The 17,738-nt window shown below is 40.2% G+C and overlaps 1 protein-coding gene and 1 long non-coding RNA gene across 16 annotated transcripts in view; one reads left to right on the top strand and one right to left on the bottom strand.

Annotated features, from left to right (window-relative positions):
• LOC137546028 (uncharacterized) overlaps positions 1-5,328 on the bottom strand; it is a 46,210-nt gene extending 40,882 nt beyond the window's left edge. The window contains exon 1 of the long non-coding RNA XR_011026155.1: positions 5,253-5,328. This is a non-coding gene — a long non-coding RNA (uncharacterized lncRNA). The remainder of the gene's footprint in view (positions 1-5,252) is intronic.
• Positions 1-10,273, top strand: part of MBNL2 (muscleblind like splicing regulator 2) — a 236,623-nt gene extending 226,350 nt beyond the window's left edge. For 12 of the 15 annotated variants that reach the window (XM_068267935.1, XM_068267934.1, XM_068267943.1 and 9 more), the window contains one exon: positions 5,516-10,273. In XM_068267935.1, coding sequence (XP_068124036.1) covers positions 5,516-5,643 — 128 coding nt within the window. In that variant the 3' untranslated portion in view covers positions 5,644-10,273. The remainder of the gene's footprint in view (positions 1-5,515) is intronic. The other 3 variants (XM_068267942.1, XM_068267944.1, XM_068267947.1) reach the window with 1 other exon arrangement.
• Positions 10,274-17,738: the final 7,465 nt, after the last annotated feature.

Genomic DNA, 17,738 nt, shown 5'->3' on the forward strand with positions numbered 1-17,738 from the left:
GCCTTGAGACATTGCCACCAGCAGAGCCAAGATTCAACAGGATGGCCTTGGTGATGATCCTGGGATTCTTTTTCACCTCTCTCACTATCCTCCTGGCCAGCACAGGTGTCACTTTTGGCTTCCAACCACGTCCTTTGAGATTTTACACAGATCGGTCATCTTGTATTTTTTAATAATTTGCACGGTAGCCACTGGAACCTGAAAACATTTAGAAATGGCCTTCCTGACCTGTGAGCAGCCACAATATGCAGCCGCAGGTCCTCACTGAGCTCCTTTGTCTTGGGTATAACTGTCCACAAACCAACTGCAGAGAGCTACTGTTTTTCACCTGTTGAGTTGATTAAAACAGCTGTTTCCAATTAATCAGGGTAATTAGGATACTTTAGAACAGCTTGGACTATTTGGAATGGTATATAATTTTGGATTTTCCCACAGACTGTGACAGTTTGTGAAGGGTATGAATAATTTTGGACTGGACATTTTTTGCTCAAATGTAAATAAAAGCTGAGAAATGTTTTTCCCACAATAATGCCTCTTGAACATCTTATTATCTTTTAGGAGACACCTATGTCATTTCGCCTCAAAAACATTACTTGCTGGTTGCATAAAAGTAACTTTAAGTCAAAATTTGCCAGATGTATGAATAATTATGGGCAGCACTGCATGGCTAGAGTTTGACACTAAGGCCCATATGCAATTCACTTTTTTCCGAAGTTTTCTCCTAGGAGATAATTTTTCATCTTCTGTTTAAAATATCTTTTCAGCACTCTGCAATTGAAAAAATACCAAAAGTAGGTGACAAAGTACTGCCAAAATTACCCTTTTCTTGGTGGCTGAAAAGGCATGTTATTGACAAGGTGTAAAATATAAAATAAGGAGAAAAAGTTAATTGCATATGAGCCTATGTTTTTTATACAACATTAGTTTCAAAACTGCACACACACACTAAGTGTAGAGGTTCATGCTATAAAAATACTAATTTTGTGGATGGACATTATGCTAAATTACCTACCACTGATTTTATATCACTTTTTTTGGTCTACAAGCACACATTTAAAGAATACTCTAAATATTTATGTGACATTTATGTTGTGTTGCACAATTGTACCAGTCCAGTTGTGAACAAAAACAGAATGTACTTTTTCAATACTTGCTAACACAGCTCTGCTTTCTGTGTGCTTTCTGTTAACTTTGTGTTATTGTAGGCATTCTGCTCTTTAATTTCTGTGTTTGCATCCTTCACTAGAACTGAGAGCTATCCTCAACAGAGCATCGGTTGTAATTTTGTAATTCTTCACTGCTGCGAGTGTGCTAGCGTAAACCTTCTTGTTGTAATGCTATCCTTCTAGTGTTATGTTCCTTCAGGGGCCATTCCAGTCTCCAGGTGCAGTGTGCTCAGATGTAGGTAGGCCAGTGTTTTCTGTTGTCATGACTGCCAACCTAGTTATCTGAGCACATGGGACAGAACTTGTGCAATGCTAATTTAAAGTTCAATGCATAAAAAAAGCATTGCTTTGTTTTTAATAAAAGGATGGCAGATTTACTGATCACCAATGTAAATATGTTGTATTATTGATTTTTCCTCCACAATTAAGAAAACTAAGGCAGCTGCAGCTCTTTGTTTACATTTGGCTGGTTTCCAGCTGAACATGTCCATTACCATCCTTGGCTGTTGATCCATAAAAAAATGCACTCTTTAATGCCTCAACCAAGGACTGTTTCTGCTCATAGCTCTCTTCTTTCATTCCTAAACCCTTCCTACTCCAGGAATTCTTTCAGAAGGTACCTGGGGGGGATGGAGGCATTTGGGGGTTTGCATCATTCTATTGGAAAGGGTTCTTCAATTGAAAGAGAGGAGAGCTTTTGTCCGAACTGGAGTCACAAAATTATTTGATCAGGCAGTTTGTAATATTTCTATACACAGGCAACAGTTGCCTGAAAGCAAAAATGCTCTGCTGCTTTGATGTATTAAATCAAAGGGCAAAGTCAGTATTTCAACAGATTTGCATTATTGATCAGTAAACCACCATGAAGTCTTTAAATATACATTTCCAAAACAGATGTATTTAGATTATTGTCTTTACTATTGTACAGGTATCACTGGTAAGGACTCTAACACACATAAACCACATTAGAAATACTTGACGGATGTCCATACAGTTGTACTTGCCTGGTAACGCTAATGTGAACAGCTGATGACCACAGCAAATCTATGATCACGTTAAATCTGCAAATATACACTAAGAAATAATCTTCAACACAAGCAACAGATTTTCTTACAGTCTTCATAAGGCTCCCTTCACACTGCAAATCCGATTTGCAATTCCGATTTTCACTGAATCTGCTTTCAACAGAAAAACGCAGAAAACAATGCTGCATGCTGTAACGATTAAAAATCAGAATTGCATGTAAAAAACGATTATAAATCGGAATAGCATGCAGTGTGCAGGGAGCCTTATAGTCACTTTGCTATGTACATGTGCTATGGAACCAAATAACTTGGCATTTTCCCAGCATTGTCCCAAAAAAAACCAAAAGCATGCATTCAGGCTAGGTTCACAGTGGTCAGTTGCATAACTCATGCATTATAATGACTGTGAACTGTGATCCCTTATTGTGATCAGCCCCAACACACTGTATGGGCAGTGAGTTGACATGCAGAATTATTCTGCAACGCATCTGACCACTGTGAACAGGGCCTCAGTTGCATTTAATTTTAGCCACATCAGTATGCCATTCCTCAATTTTGTCAAAATTCAAACATGTTTTTATGCAAAATCTTTCTCCCAGGTAACCTCCCTGGCGGTATTGGCGGTTATACACGTCAATACAAAACATTTTGTGAACAGTATTGACGTGCATACACATCAATACTCTCCTGCACTGTATACTAGACCCTTGCATACACGTCAGTACTCTCCTGCACTGTATACTAGACCCTTGCATACACGTCAGTACTCTCCTGCACTGTATACTAGACCCTTGCATACACATCAATACTCTCCTGCAGTGTATACTAGACCCTTGCATACACATCAATACTCTCCTGCAGTGTATACTAGACCCTTGCATACACATCAATACTCTCCTGCACTGTATACTAGACCCTTGCATACACGTCAATACTCTCCTGCAGTGTATACTAGACCCTTGCATACACATCAATACTCTCCTGCACTGTATACTAGACCCTTGCATACACGTCAATACTCTCCTGCAGTGTATACTAGACCCTTGCATACACATCAATACTCTCCTGCAGTGTATACTAGACCCTTGCATACACATCAATACTCTCCTGCAGTGTATACTAGACCCTTGCATACACATCAATACTCTCCTGCACTGTATACTAGACCCTTGCATACACGTCAATACTCTCCTGCAGTGTATACTAGACCCTTGCATACACATCAATACTCTCCTGCACTGTATACTAGACCCTTGCATACACGTCAATACTCTCCTGCAGTGTATACTAGACCCTTGCATACACATCAATACTCTCCTGCAGTGTTTACTAGACCCTTGCATAAACATTAATACTCTCCTGCAGTGTATACTAGACCTTTGCATACACGTCAGTACTCTCCTGCACTGTATACTAGACCCTAGCATACACATCATTACTCTCCTGCACTGTATACTAGACCCTTGCTTGACACATTTTGGCAAGTTACAGGAAAAAAAAAGGTTATAAAAATTAATTGGATCTCTTTTTGCACAGAAATCCTGGGGAAATTGAACGCCAGGGAGGTTAATATTAATGGCCTTGAAATCCTATAAAATAGGTAGGAAACAAAAGGACTGTACTGCCTTGTTTGGAGGAAAGAATGAGCAGAGTGAGATAAGAGTACAGCATTTATATCTGATATGTTACGATTTATATACATTATGATATTTAGTTTGTTTCTGTGCTGTGTTTATACCTTTAATGATTGTCCCCATCCCTTAGGATACCTGTAGATATCAGATGACTATATCTTGTCAGGAACAACTAATATTTCTGATTACATTTATGGCAGAATCCTATTATCTTGGCTGGATAATCCTGATTGATAACTATTGTCCCCATAACATAATGTTGGTACTGAAGGTGTCAGCCATGCACCAGTCTGCATCAGATGACATATGCACAGATGTGAAAAAATATGAGCTATGTGAATAGCCAGTTGGAGAGGACCACCCACATTCTCCTTATTAGAGGTGAACAGAGACACATGCATGCAGATCTCTGTCACACAGTGACATGAAAATAAAAGCTGCTATCAGCCCATCAATTAGTGGGCAGCTGATCAATGAGAAAGAGGCTGGCTAATTGATCAGCCACAAGTGATTTGAATTTGCTAATGAATGCTTCCATTTCCTGGTGGCAGAAATCTGCATGCATGACTGAATCTCTGTTCACCTCGATCCTTGATCTTCATGTGTTCTGGTGCATTTGGGAAGCTTACGCAAGCTGCAAAATAAGAAATATGTAAAGTTCAATTGTAACTCATGTGAAACCATCAAGAACCTGTACCATCTGGCCTCTAATGAAACCAGAAGCCCGCTACTAAAATCATTGTATCGCTTTAAACGGAAGGTATTTAGATGTCATTGCTTCCATTTCAGGATTTCATAACTCATGTAAAGCTTTCACCCTCCCTGCAATTTCAGCTAATTGTCCATCTCAGACCATCACCATGCAGAGCAAACATTTTCAGTGTAAGCGGGCAAGTGGCTGCTATGTGTAAAGACAGATTTCAGGCTAAAGCATATATATCTGGGCAACATTTTAAGAAGGTTTCATACTTATCTCTCCAGTAAGGCTTCCTCTGGTCTGTGGTCATTTTCTTAATTCCCCAGATACCTATTTTCCTCAGGGCCACTGTGATTGTGTAGCAAGTGTTACATCCATGCAATGCATCTACACTGGTTCTTCACTCCACCATTACCACTGTTTCTGGAGGTGGGAAAGGTAAGTGAGTTTTGACTCGGTCAATCGAAACCACTCTGTTTACCTTCCATCAATGCTATTACTAGTAGGGCCAGGCACTGGTGGCCATTTTCAAAGTCATGTTGAGTGGTCCTCACCACTTTCATCATGGCACTGAAGAAGAAGAAATCCATTAAGCAAAGTAAAGAAAAACTGGAGACCATACGGAACCTTAACAGAGAGATATAATGTTACCTTCTTAAAACAGAATGCATTTGAAATAATTCAGCTTTTAGTGAGCAAGTGTGATCTCATTTAGCCCCTTATACTCTACCAGTGGTTCTGGGTCACCATGAGCTATCTGGGTACTCCGTGTTTTTCAACAATATTCCTGGAAATTCACCAGCTGACCTGCAAAAATTATTTCAAGACTGAATGAATACATAAGTACTCAAGGAAGTAAGAAAAGAAGACTTTTAATACTTTTTCATTGCACTTTATACGTATAAAAAGAGCTGCACATTTTCTCTAATTGTGTTACTTCAATACCTTTGACGCCTAATATGTAATTCTTAGAACTGTGTCTTTCTTCATCAGATCATACTGAAATAATCACCAAGATTGGAGCATATCATCAAGAAGACACACAGAAGATAGCAAAGCATTCATACTGTACATACTATCCCGTCTCCTCCTCTATAGAGTTGCCACAAACTGCATGCTAAACAAAAAAGGATCTTGTTCTCTTTATGGACAAACAACAAATTCTTAGAAAGCTAGTGCTGCTATATTATAAATTGATAATATATATGGTATGCTTAATATATTCCAACATAAAAATAGTTAACTACCTGATACCAGCTGTGATGTTAGTGGGTAAAGTTTACTTTTTAATATTTTGTATACCTGGTTCCCACTTGACAATATTGTTTTATCTCCTGTCACATCTAAAGTCACTGAGTTTAGTCCCCATCAGATTGTATATTTTAAATGCTGCAAAACATTTAAAATTTACAGATTTTTTTTTCTTCAGACAGGTTAATATAGAGTTATAGATTGTGAATATTAACACACTAGAGTGTATTTTAACCATTACTGTAGGATTTTACAAGGCATCCCCTCTCTGTGGAGAAGACCAAGAAGAAAAAGCACTCTCACATATATATATAAAAATAGGCTTATTATAAAGCACAAAAATAAGAGCATACAAATCAGTGACATACCCAATATAGCAACACAAATATAAAACAAATGTTTTTGGAATAGATGGAATATAAATAAAAAATAAAGCAAAAAGACAAAGGAAATATTTGCACAGTATGACTGTCATACACAGGAAAGTAAATATTTTTATTTCAGTTACAAACTTATATTTCTTTTTTATTTTCACAAGACTTTGCAGAAGTGCCTAAACTTTGCCACAATACAAGAAAGCGCAAAAAGTATGCGACTGATGCCAACCTCTCAGCCACCAACAACTATTCACAACAAAAACGCAATCAGAATATATGTAAATATAGCATGTTGGGTATCCAGGTTACTTCTGACACACAAGGCATCGGAGGAGGAGTTTTCTTAATCGAATGTACAAAAAAATATATATAAATATATATATATAAATATATATCTGTCAGTCACAACCTGAGTGTGACTCTAATCTATATAACATATTACATTTTTAAAATGTAGTGAGAGTTTTATTTTGACCCAGTACAACTCACGAAAGACCTGCACTATACTGCAGAGCAATGTTTTGCAGGCCTTTCCAATGTTCAGTTATGAAAAAAAAACACCTGGTGATAAAGAGCAATGCCTGCTGGAGATCTAGTTGACTACAGGGTCTATAGTGTTATACTTTTTTTACAATTGGATCTAGAGAGTTGTAACAGGATTACAGCACAAGACTAAAGAAAAATGTGTATTAAAACATATTTTATGTCAGAAAAGTTATGAAGAGTTGTCAATTATGAGCAAAAAAAAAATCTAAAAAAAAATACTTATGGTTAAAACAGATTTTTGATGTTTACTTTTACAGTAGGTTGTTGATTTACATGGTAATGTCTGTACATTTAATACGTAATTTAGTTAAAAAGTTTATTTCAAGCACTATTGTACCAAATATTTCATGTTTCTATGTTGCACATCTGTCACACCAAGTTTGTTGTTGCTGAATTATGGATATCAAAGCAGAACAGCTGTTATGCATAAATAGTACTTAAGTGTTAGAAATATGTTATTTTTTGTTTTTTTTTCTTGTAAAAAGACAATATTAGTGATTGCAGTATTTTAAGACAAAAAATTGAGAGTTGAATGTAAGCTATTTTTAATGTGGACAGCCTGTTCTAAGAAATAGGCTCTGTAATTCTTTAATCGGTAAATCAGGAAGAGATTCTGCCTTTATTTTTATTTTTTATTTTGTAAAATGTGTATGATGTTTCAATTCTGCTTTGTTATAAAATAAGCAGATAGAATCACTCAAGATAACTAAAACACAACTCTGAAAAAAGTATTTTAATATTACTTGTATCACCATGCATCTGTATCCTTAAAGCAAAATATGCCATATAAAAGTTTATGCTCTGGTCCACTCTGATTATTTTATATTGTTTGATTAGGAATTCTTTACTCATGCATGTATTTCTTCATGAGTGGCCTAAAATATTGAACTAGATTCCAAGTTTTTTGAAAAAAAAAAACACCTGGTGATGGAGATCTAGTTGACTACAGGGTCAATTCAGACCCTACAAGGCTAGAGATGGCATTTTATTAACCGAATGGTTAGCTGCAACATTACACCTTATGGCACTAATTTGTGATTCATTTAGCTCACTATCATTAGATTCTTACAACACTGACAAAGTATGACTGAATAGAATTGGATAGCATGCAAAATTATTTTAACTATAGTATAAACATAAACTTTTATATCCGTATTTTAAGTGGATCTGTCACTGTCTAATGTGAATGAATACATTTTGTCAGCTTAGGTCAGCTATAGCCCATTCAGTAGACCTGCTTGCCAGTTTGTCCACGATGCTTATAATGCCACAATAAAGACTATTTTTGCAGTTTATGCAGTGAGTGCAGACATCCCCTCTGTTAGATATAGCCCGTTAATTTGCTTAGATTAAGAAAACTCTTTTGAGACTGTGACTGAACTTTAATTATGGAGCGTGTACACGTTTTATTCTTCATGCCCCCTCAGACAGTCATTCTGTTACCTCCTGACACTCTAGTTTAGGTGATATCCTCCAACAGCAGAACAACCTTGTGTGCTCACTTCTGAGGAAGATATGTACAACAATTTACAAGTTTCATTCTTTGTGCCCAAGAGCAAGAGGTAGCCACTGACAGGAGCCAATTGTTGCAAATCTGTTGAAGAAGATGTCATCTGGGAAAAGGTTTCCACTTTGTTCCATAGTAAGCACTCTAGCTTGACCATAATGAAACTAATGGGAAAATTAGTTCAACTTACAAAATGGCTTCCGTTGCAAGCAGTGACATATCCCCTTTAAGGATGTGAATGCTTCACATTGAATAAACAGTTTTTACCAACCACTCACAGATTGCAACATACTAATTACATTCATCCTTATAGAGTAAATCTGTTTCCTCCTATTGTGGAATAGGTTATAAAACTGTAAGGATGTAAATGGTTGGCCTCTGTTGAAATTTTTACTTATACATATATTTTATTATTTTTTAAAAAGATTTACTTTTGGATGACTTTTTGTGTTTTTGTATTTTTGTTTTTGTAAAGTCCTTTAATTAAAGTAGCCTCTTCAACAAACATTAAGCATTTAAAGTGTGTGTTAAAGTACGAAAGGTTTCTTAGACATGTATGAAAAAGACAAATAGGATTCATTTGACATTCATTGGGGGCAATCAAGAAGAGAGAAATAGATGTCCTTGCAAAAAAAATAGACATTTTGTGATATGATAGAAAGCTAGAGTTAACTTTTCTGCTTAGGAAATCATAACAAATACCTGATTGATTGTATTTTTTAATGTGTTTGCCCCCAATGTATAAATAAAATACTCCTTGGTTAGTATACAGTTATGTATTGAATCTATAAGTTATTGTTTTAAAGCAACAGGTTTGCCTTTGTTAATGATATTGGTTCACACTGCACATTCTTAGCAGTGATTAAGTGGTTTACATCAGTGCAAAACCTTTCAAAACCAAAATGGAAAAAAAAATAATGACTTCATTTATAGAGGTGTCTTAAAGGGAACGTAAACCTAACCTACAAAAAAAAGTTTCACTTACATCAGGTTTCTACCAGCCCCCTGCAGCCACCCTGTGCCCGCGCCGTCACGGAACTATCCTTTGGTCCCCCCGCAGCAGCTCAGTTTTTATTTAGGTGATCTCGTACTGTGCATGCGCAGGACACTTCCGAGTATGGGAGTGTGATCAAGGACACGCATGGCCAGTCAGGCGTAGTAGCCATTGTGGGGACTGGAGGATTGTACTGTGATGGTGCAGGCACAGGGCAGCTGCAGGGGGCTGGTAGTATCCCAAGGTAAGAGAAACCTTTTTTAGGTTAGGTTTAGGTTCCCGTTAAAGAAAAACTGTGGAGGGCCCATTCACACCAGAGTTACACTATATTTTGCTGTATTTTCCAATAATGCAGGAAGAGAAAATAATTTATTCTGAATGGTGGTTGCTCACACCATGTACCATGTTGTACTGTACTGATAAAAGGTCCTGCATGATGCAGTTTAATGGGCTTTCTACAAATTTCTACTCGAGTCAGCTACTTCAAACACTCAACATACGTAAACAAAACAAATTGAATTGCACGTTGCATTGAATGTTTTAAGGAACCCATTGAAAGTGTCTTGCATGGGTATATATATAGTAGTCGATACATTCAAATGTAATATGTAGAAATATTTTTCAGAGCACTGGTGTAAACATTCTTGATTTTCACATCACCAGGTATTTTGTCTGCCTCGGAAAAGGCAAGAAAAGGCATAGGATTGCACATGTGTGATCAAGCCAGATAGTTCATAGTACTCAACGTGATTCATACCTGAAACGGACAATAACAGTAATACATGTAAAAGTATCAATCGCTTGGGTACCTGTGAATTGACAATTGAGACATTTTTTTTCTATTTGTTTTTTTAAATGAGGGCATACGTGTTTTATTTAATATAGGATGGCGCCAAAACCAGCACCAAAATCCCCAACTTTTCTGTCACTGAGGCTTCACCACTGATGGTTTTACACACTCGAACTAAGAAGAAATTGCCAACATTTTGCATCTGCACAGTCGTACTTCAAGGTCTTCTCTTTGTATGGGGATGTAAAATATTATAAAAGTTTAATAAATTATTTTGGTGCAGGCGTTTTCTGGTTCATATTTTTCTAATATAAACATTATGCTGTTGTAAAATTAGACATGAAGAACTTATATAGAATACTGTGTTAAGACATGGATGGATTGAGTACATGCAAGAATTTATGCTAATACTCAGTCATTCTAAAAACACGCATACAGAGAAACAAAAAAGTGTTATGTTAGTTGGAATTATTCTTCCAATAGTCCATTCTGGATAAGTGCACAGTTTTAAAAGAAAATGAAATGTTTATTTGGAAGTTTTCCAAATAAATTATGTTTGTAGGACTATGAAAATTATAAATGGAAATTTTAATAAAATAGACCAGGAAAATAAAAAAGATGAAGCCGGCACCATCTATAGATGGTGCCGGCTTCATCTTTTTTATTTTGCTGAATGTTCCAGAGTGCTGCTGGATTGCTGGCCAGGCACATCGAATTGAAAGCCATCGTTTGGGAGTGTGCAGTCACATTACTACTTACGTGTAATAAAATAGACCAGGGGAATGGTAGGGACAATAGCTACACTGATTTTTCAGTCAACATTCTCTTAGGCTTTTAAGGGAGAGGCCGAGAGAGAGACGGAGGTGCACAAGCAGGTGGCAAACTAGTGTGCATACTGACCAACACTTCCATAGACGATGGTATCAATTCTGGTAGCTATGTGAGGTAAATATTTTTTGTCTGTAAAATACCTCATGCAGTATTTTCCTCTTTTTTAACAATTAATAAAACATGCATTAAGTGCGGTAAAAAGAGCAATAAGCATGTGGAAAATAAATCATTGTAGTCTTTAATTGTCTTCCATAAGTTAGGATAGTCTTTAGAAGATGTTTTTTTTTGGGGGGGGGGGGGTGTATTTGATTATCAGCGCTGCGTAATATGTTGGCGCTTTATAAATACAATAATTAATAATGATGTAGCAACTTATGAAAAATATATTATAGGCATCCCCTTACTGGATGTAAATAGTTGGAGTTTTATTTCTACTATTCTTTTCTATTACACAGCCTGAATAGGAACTCCACTAAAACTGCAATAGGAACGCCACAAAAAAATGCAAAATGCATCCATAATGACTTTACCGCCAGGTACAGGTAAGTCTTAGGCCTTGAACCCGCTAAAAATTACAATCGCTAGCGTTTTTAATGAGCGTTTTGTAAGCAATTTCATGAGCATTTTGGTAGCGATTTTAAAAAGTGTACGTTTTTTGCCAGCAATTGTGTAGCGATTTGCTATTTTAATACTGATTGGTCCTTTCAATTAATTTTCATTTTTTTACCATGTGCAGTCATTTAAAAACACTATCAAATCGCTCTGTGTAGGTTTTGACGAGCGATTACGCCTGCGTTTATATACTTTACATTGCAGAAACGTTAACGCTCAAAAATGCTGCATGTCCTGCATTTGTGATTTTCGTAATCGCAATCACTCCAGTGGAATTTGGCCCATACATTGACATTAGCTGAGGGAAATCGTTAGCGTTTTGAAAACCATTAGAATATTGTAAAAATGTTCAATGATCTAGGCTCAGAGTGTCAGGCTCTAATTAGCTAATTAATCCAAAACCCCTGAAAAGGGTTCCTATTTCATATATTAGTTTCACCTTTGAATTACTGAAATAAATGGACTTTTTGCTAAATATTTTAATTTTTTTTTACTTTCACCTTTATATTGCAAGAAATGGGAAACATTATATTCACTTTCTTTGTTTTTATGTGCATATAAAATTTGGTAATTTTACAGAGTTTCTAGCAAATGGGCTCACAGGAGTGTCAAGTTTTTTTGCTGTTCAATGTATTAGTGCAGTGTTAAAATGAGTAACAAAGGATCCTGCTATGTGCAGTGAAACGGGAGCTTATGAAAAAGATCTAATCTAAAGAAGTGTTGTGTGAACTACTGTTAGCAGCATTTTATTTACTTTAAAGTTTACACAAGGCAAACCTCAGGATAAAAAATACATACTTACATCTGGCTGCTAAGGAAGCTTCCCATTGCCTCTTCAGAGCTTGTCAGTAAGAAGATCGGGGACATGCGCCTTTTCAGGGACCAGCCCAGCCATACTGTGCCTCTGCATAAACAGACGCGTCTGCACAGTAGGCCGGAGCTGCTTGTGTATGAGTGGTTACGAGTTAGTGTGTAAGCGCTGTCACGCACGGAGCACAGCCTGGATCTACCGGAGGGTCCTTGTGAGCAGTGGCAAGTAGGACACATGAAGCCTCTAGTATCCAAAGGCTTCCCTCTTCTTCGGTATGTCTTTTTTTTTTTACCCACGGTTCTCCCCAGATTCCCTTTAACAAAAGGAACCGCAACACCTATGTATGTTTATGGCAAGTTTAGAATTAAAGTGGGGCTCACCTTTAAGCTTTGCTACATGCTGCGCCACTTTCTTTATTTCTGCTAATTTTGTGAGTCGCCCATATATGCTGTGGAAATTTGAGTCACACTTTCAGAACACTGCTGTCATAAAGTTGAATAGGTTTACATGAATCTGGACTAGACCCAGATCACAAAGTTTCACCCAGTTCAAATAACTGCAAAGCTCTAAGAAAAAGCCTTATACTAACCGTAAAGGCAGTCCAAGTTGAAAAAGTTGACTTTTACTTATCTGGAACTTCTTGTAGCCCCTCGTAGTCTTGGTCCCTTCGTGTTCTGGTTCCCTCCATTGGTCCGATGTCAGCCCATGTAAAGTTCGGCTAGATCGAACACTACTGCGCATGCGTTAATTTTGGTTTGGAGCAGTCGGTGCATGCGCAGTTACGAGTCTTGGCAAACAGTGCATGCGCAAAATGCTCCAGGCTATGAGAACGCAATAGAAGAGGAATGCCACGGGGTCAGGGCATGTACCGTAGTAAGCGACCCAGCCCCCTGCCCAGCTGAAGACTTTAGCGGAGCTGACAGCAGATCACCAAAGGGGATGGGGAAAATACCAAGACCTTCAAGACTACAGGTGCTGTAAGAAGCCCAAGGTAAGTAAAAGCCAACTTTTTCACCCGCCTCAGGCGTTCTTAAAATCTTTTGTCTTCCAAATGCCTAACTTAAATTATCACTTAAGCCTTACTTTAACTTGCGTGTTTTAACCTATCTCTAACCTAAGCTGACTTGCATATTCTGACCCAATATTTTGTCCTAACCTTGTACACTATTCTAAAACTAGCCTTAAAATCAGAATCTTTTATTTCGCCAAGCACGACTGGGCTGTGCCCGGAATTGGGTTTGGCAAGTACAGGGCTAGTGTGAGAACGAGCAGGACATACGATACATACATGTAAGCAGACAGACAATATATAGGATACAGTTACAGCATTTGAACACATATATATGAAGTGTGCAACTGTGCAGTCAGGCTAGGTGCTACCAGACACAACTGGTCGTGGTTGGATGAGGAGGGTTCTAAGAGTTCAGATAGTTTACGGCTGAGGGGAAGAAACTGTTCCTGTGCCTTGTGGTCCTGGTGTAGATGGATAGGAATCTCTGGCCTAAGGGGAGCCTACAAAGGAAGTGGAAACCTGAGTGGGACGGGTCATTAGCGATTTTTTTGAGCTCTGGAGCGCAGTCTAGAGTTGAAAATTAGGTCAAGAGAGGGGAGTGGTTTCCCGATGATTCTCTCTGCTGATCTGATGACCCTCTGCAGTTTGTGTCTGTCGCTGGCGGAGGAGCCAGCATACCAGACCAGGATGGAGGAGCAGAGGACAGATTCAATTGTGGCAGTGTAGAAGCTCGCGGGCCATACCGAACTTCTTTAGTTGGCATAGGAAATATAGCCTCTGCTGGGCTTTTTTTTGGGTTGAGGTAGTGTTGGCTTTCCAAGTCAGGTCCTTAGAGATTGTCGTGCCAACGAGGCGTGCACAGGGGACGTTCTCAGGCTTTCCAAGTCAGGTCCTTAGAGATTGTCGTGCCAACGAGGCGTGCACAGGGGACGTTCTCAACTACAGTGCCGTCAATGCTGATCAGGGGTGGGGCGGAGGCGCGTTTCCTAAAATCGACAATCATCTCAACCGTTTTTGTAGTGTTGAGGACCAGCCCGTTCTCCCTACACCAGTGGCAAATTCTGTCAATTTAGTGGCGATACTCCTGCTCATCATTCCCAGAGATAAGGCCAACGATTGTGGTGTCATCAGCGAACTTGAGGACTTTGACGGAGTCCGCGGTGGACCTGCAATTGTTAGTGTATACAGAGAATAGGAACGGCGACAGTACGCATCCTTGGGGCCCCTGTATTGGTGGTCCTTGGTTGGGAGATGATAGTGTCCAGCTTGAAAGCCTGGGACCTATTACTTAGGAAGTCTGTGATCCAGAGGCGGAGGGTGGGGTGGACCCCAAGGGCAGCAGGATTTTCTTGAAGTATTAGGGGGCTGATGGTGTTAAACGCCGAGCTAAAGTCGAGTAGAAGGATCCTGGCATATGAGTCAGGTCTGTGCAGGTGTTGATTTACAAGCTCCGGGCAGATGTTTATGGCGTCGTCAGTAGACCTGTTTGCTCTATATGCAAACTGAAACGGGTCAAGCAGGGACTCGGTTGATTGCTTGAGGAAAGGCAAAACCAAGCTTTCAAAGGATTTCATGATGACCGAGGTGAGAGCCACTGGCCTGAAATTGTTGAGGTCTGAGACACCATGTTTTTTGGGGACCGGGATGATTGTGGACCTCTTGACGCAAGCAGGGACCCTGCCTTCCTGGATGGTGTGACGCCGTCGATGACATATCGAATGCGTCATGGAGCTACCAACGCTAGTTCTGCGCAAACCCACCAAACTGACAGTTTTTGGTTTAAATACACTTTTTTTTTCCCTTCACCAAAGGGCTGGAGAAATCTTTTCATGGCCAGTTAATTAGCCTCCTGTTGGAAGATTCGGCCAGCACAGGGGACCCCCTGAGGTGTTTATGACCTCATCCATCAGGTGAAGGGTAGATATCAGTTGACAGAAGCTCATAAATGGTAGCTTTCTCCAGCCTGATCGGCCCCGACCCAGCATGAGTCCAAGATAGCTGCCTTGTGGCCTGAGTTGAAAGGAGACAGGAATGATCCTTATCACGCCATCTGGCGGCACCCAAGGATTCCCCAGAACTGTAGAAACTGTATTTAATAAATAGACACAATTTGGTAATATTTCTGGTGTTCCCAAGATCGCAGTCCCCTCAAATTCACGGAATTTATTAGATTCCACATGACACTGGTCCTGAGAGATTTTCAGCCCTCTAGAGCTTTCAGAACCAGTGCCAGTAAGGTGAAAGTGAGGGACGGTGCTATTAGCGATCCAGACTCCTCGTGTTTGGTATTAACGGATTCAACTACTTGTGCTGACTATGAATATTTATTCGGTTTCCTGATATTACCCACGGGCATGCCGAGAGCGGGCAAAATATGAATTGGCCCAAACTTCTCCCTGCCTAAGGGGGCACTGCCTTATTCAAATTGCACAAGGCTGGACTTGTACGTGTCATAACTCCCCCCACTTACAGGGAGGAACAAAACTGACATGACACAAAAGTTCAGTGTCCTTTACCTTCAATCTGATGCCTAGTAACATCCTGGCAGCCCGGAAGGACACGGGCAAACCCTCCCTCTTGGAACTTCCTAACAAAGGCCTGTTGGCCACATGGCAACCGCCATTTTGGGACTTTCGCCAAAGACTTGCGATTGCCGCATGGACTACCAATAACGGTATTTGAACTGCATATAATCAGACATTCTGTTTCTCTTCCTCTCTTCTCTCTGTCCAATCAATCTATTCTAAAATAAGCTGTGTGTATGTAGTTTAGAAATAAACTAACGATTTTATCGTTCAGTCTTGTGCCTGTTCTGGTCATCTGATTGCTGCTATAACGAATCTGCCCTCTGAAGAGTCAGTCATACTACCGCATTGTTTTATGATTTGCTTATGATTGTTGATTTGCTAGCTAGGTTGTAAATAACCGTTTCTTCCTTCTAGGATTAGCTAGTACCAGATTTCCTGTGCGAAATCGATAACTTTCGTTTCTCGATTGTAAATACAATTCGAGATTGCATCATATAGGGACCCAGTAACCTTTCTTTAACGTCACATTGCTCACAGTCTTTAAGCCGTCGGAAGTGACTATTCCCCGAACGGTGACTTGAGCGTGTTGAACGCGATTGGGCTGGCTACCGTATTATGATAGCGTTGGAGACTGTCGGCTCCATACAACCCGACAGTGGTGGCAGTGTATTTACCCGATTTCCAGCGCGAAATCGATATTTTTTGCGTACCGATTGTATATACAATCAAAATTGTACATGTATGGGCACCTCCAACCAATCTTAACCGTTTACTACGCACACAGTGAATTTGCCTCCAGCAGTCTCTAGCGCATGAGACCTGCATGGCATCAGTGGCCTAGTAATACGGGATTGGTGGATGTTTGTCCCATTACATATTGTCGGCAGCTGCGCGACCAACCTTTATTGTCAATCTGTTCACCGTACTTCCTGCGTATGCTAACGGGAGCAGATTAGACGGGATTGGCACGCTCTGTCGCCCTTTTCTTTCTTACCTCTGACGATCCAGCAACCGGTCTCGTTGTCCATCTGCGCCCGTACTTCCTGCGTACGCTAACGGGAGCAGATCTCGACGGGATCGCGGGGCTGGATTGTCACATTGGTTGGCAGTGGTGGTGATAGCACACCCCAAAACCAGGCATAGCCAGCTTTTGGGAAATCAGAGCGCAAAGATCTGACAAACTCAGTCTTTGCAACCAGAATAATAAGACAGTGGTCGCTAAGTATCCTGTCTTGCAGAACCGAAGTTCTGGGCACAAAACGGTACACATTGATAGCGAATAGATTGGTCTACATTTCTTAACTTTTTCTTTGCTATATCCTATTCTTTCTTATACTCTTCTCTTCTGAATGTCTGATTCAGTTCAGTTTCACCAAAATTGGTCAGTTCCTGACGTGCAAGCCCTCTGCGAATCGCACGGCATTGCTGCTTGCAGCACAGACAAGGCTGAGCTGGTGGCATTACTCCAGAGATGGAATCCTTGTCGCCACCTTGCTTAACCCCCTTGGCGGTATGAAAAATACCGCCAGGGGGAAGCGCAACAGTTTTTTTTAATTTTTTTTTTTTTTTTATCATGTAGCGAGCCGAGGGCTCGCTACATGATAGCCGCTGCTCAGCGGCATCCCCCCAGCCCCGCCGATCGCCTCCGGCGATAGGCGATCAGGAAATCCCGTTCAAAGAACGGGATTTCCTGGAGGGCTTCCCCCGTCGCCATGGCGACGGGGCGGGATGACGTCACCGACGTCAGCGACGTCGGGACGTCATTGGGAGACCCGATCCACCCCTCGGCGCTGCCTGGCACTGATTGGCCAGGCAGCGCTCGGGGTCTGGGGGGGGGGGGGGGCCGCGCGCCGCACCGGATAGCGGCGATCGGGCGCGCGGCGGCGGCGATCGGGGTGCTGGCGCAGCTAGCAAAGTGCTAGCTGCGTCCAGCAAAAAAAAAAATAAGCAAATCGGC

Source organism: Hyperolius riggenbachi, chromosome 2 (assembly GCF_040937935.1).
Source record: "Hyperolius riggenbachi isolate aHypRig1 chromosome 2, aHypRig1.pri, whole genome shotgun sequence".
Classification (NCBI taxonomy): Eukaryota; Metazoa; Chordata; class Amphibia; order Anura; family Hyperoliidae; genus Hyperolius; species Hyperolius riggenbachi.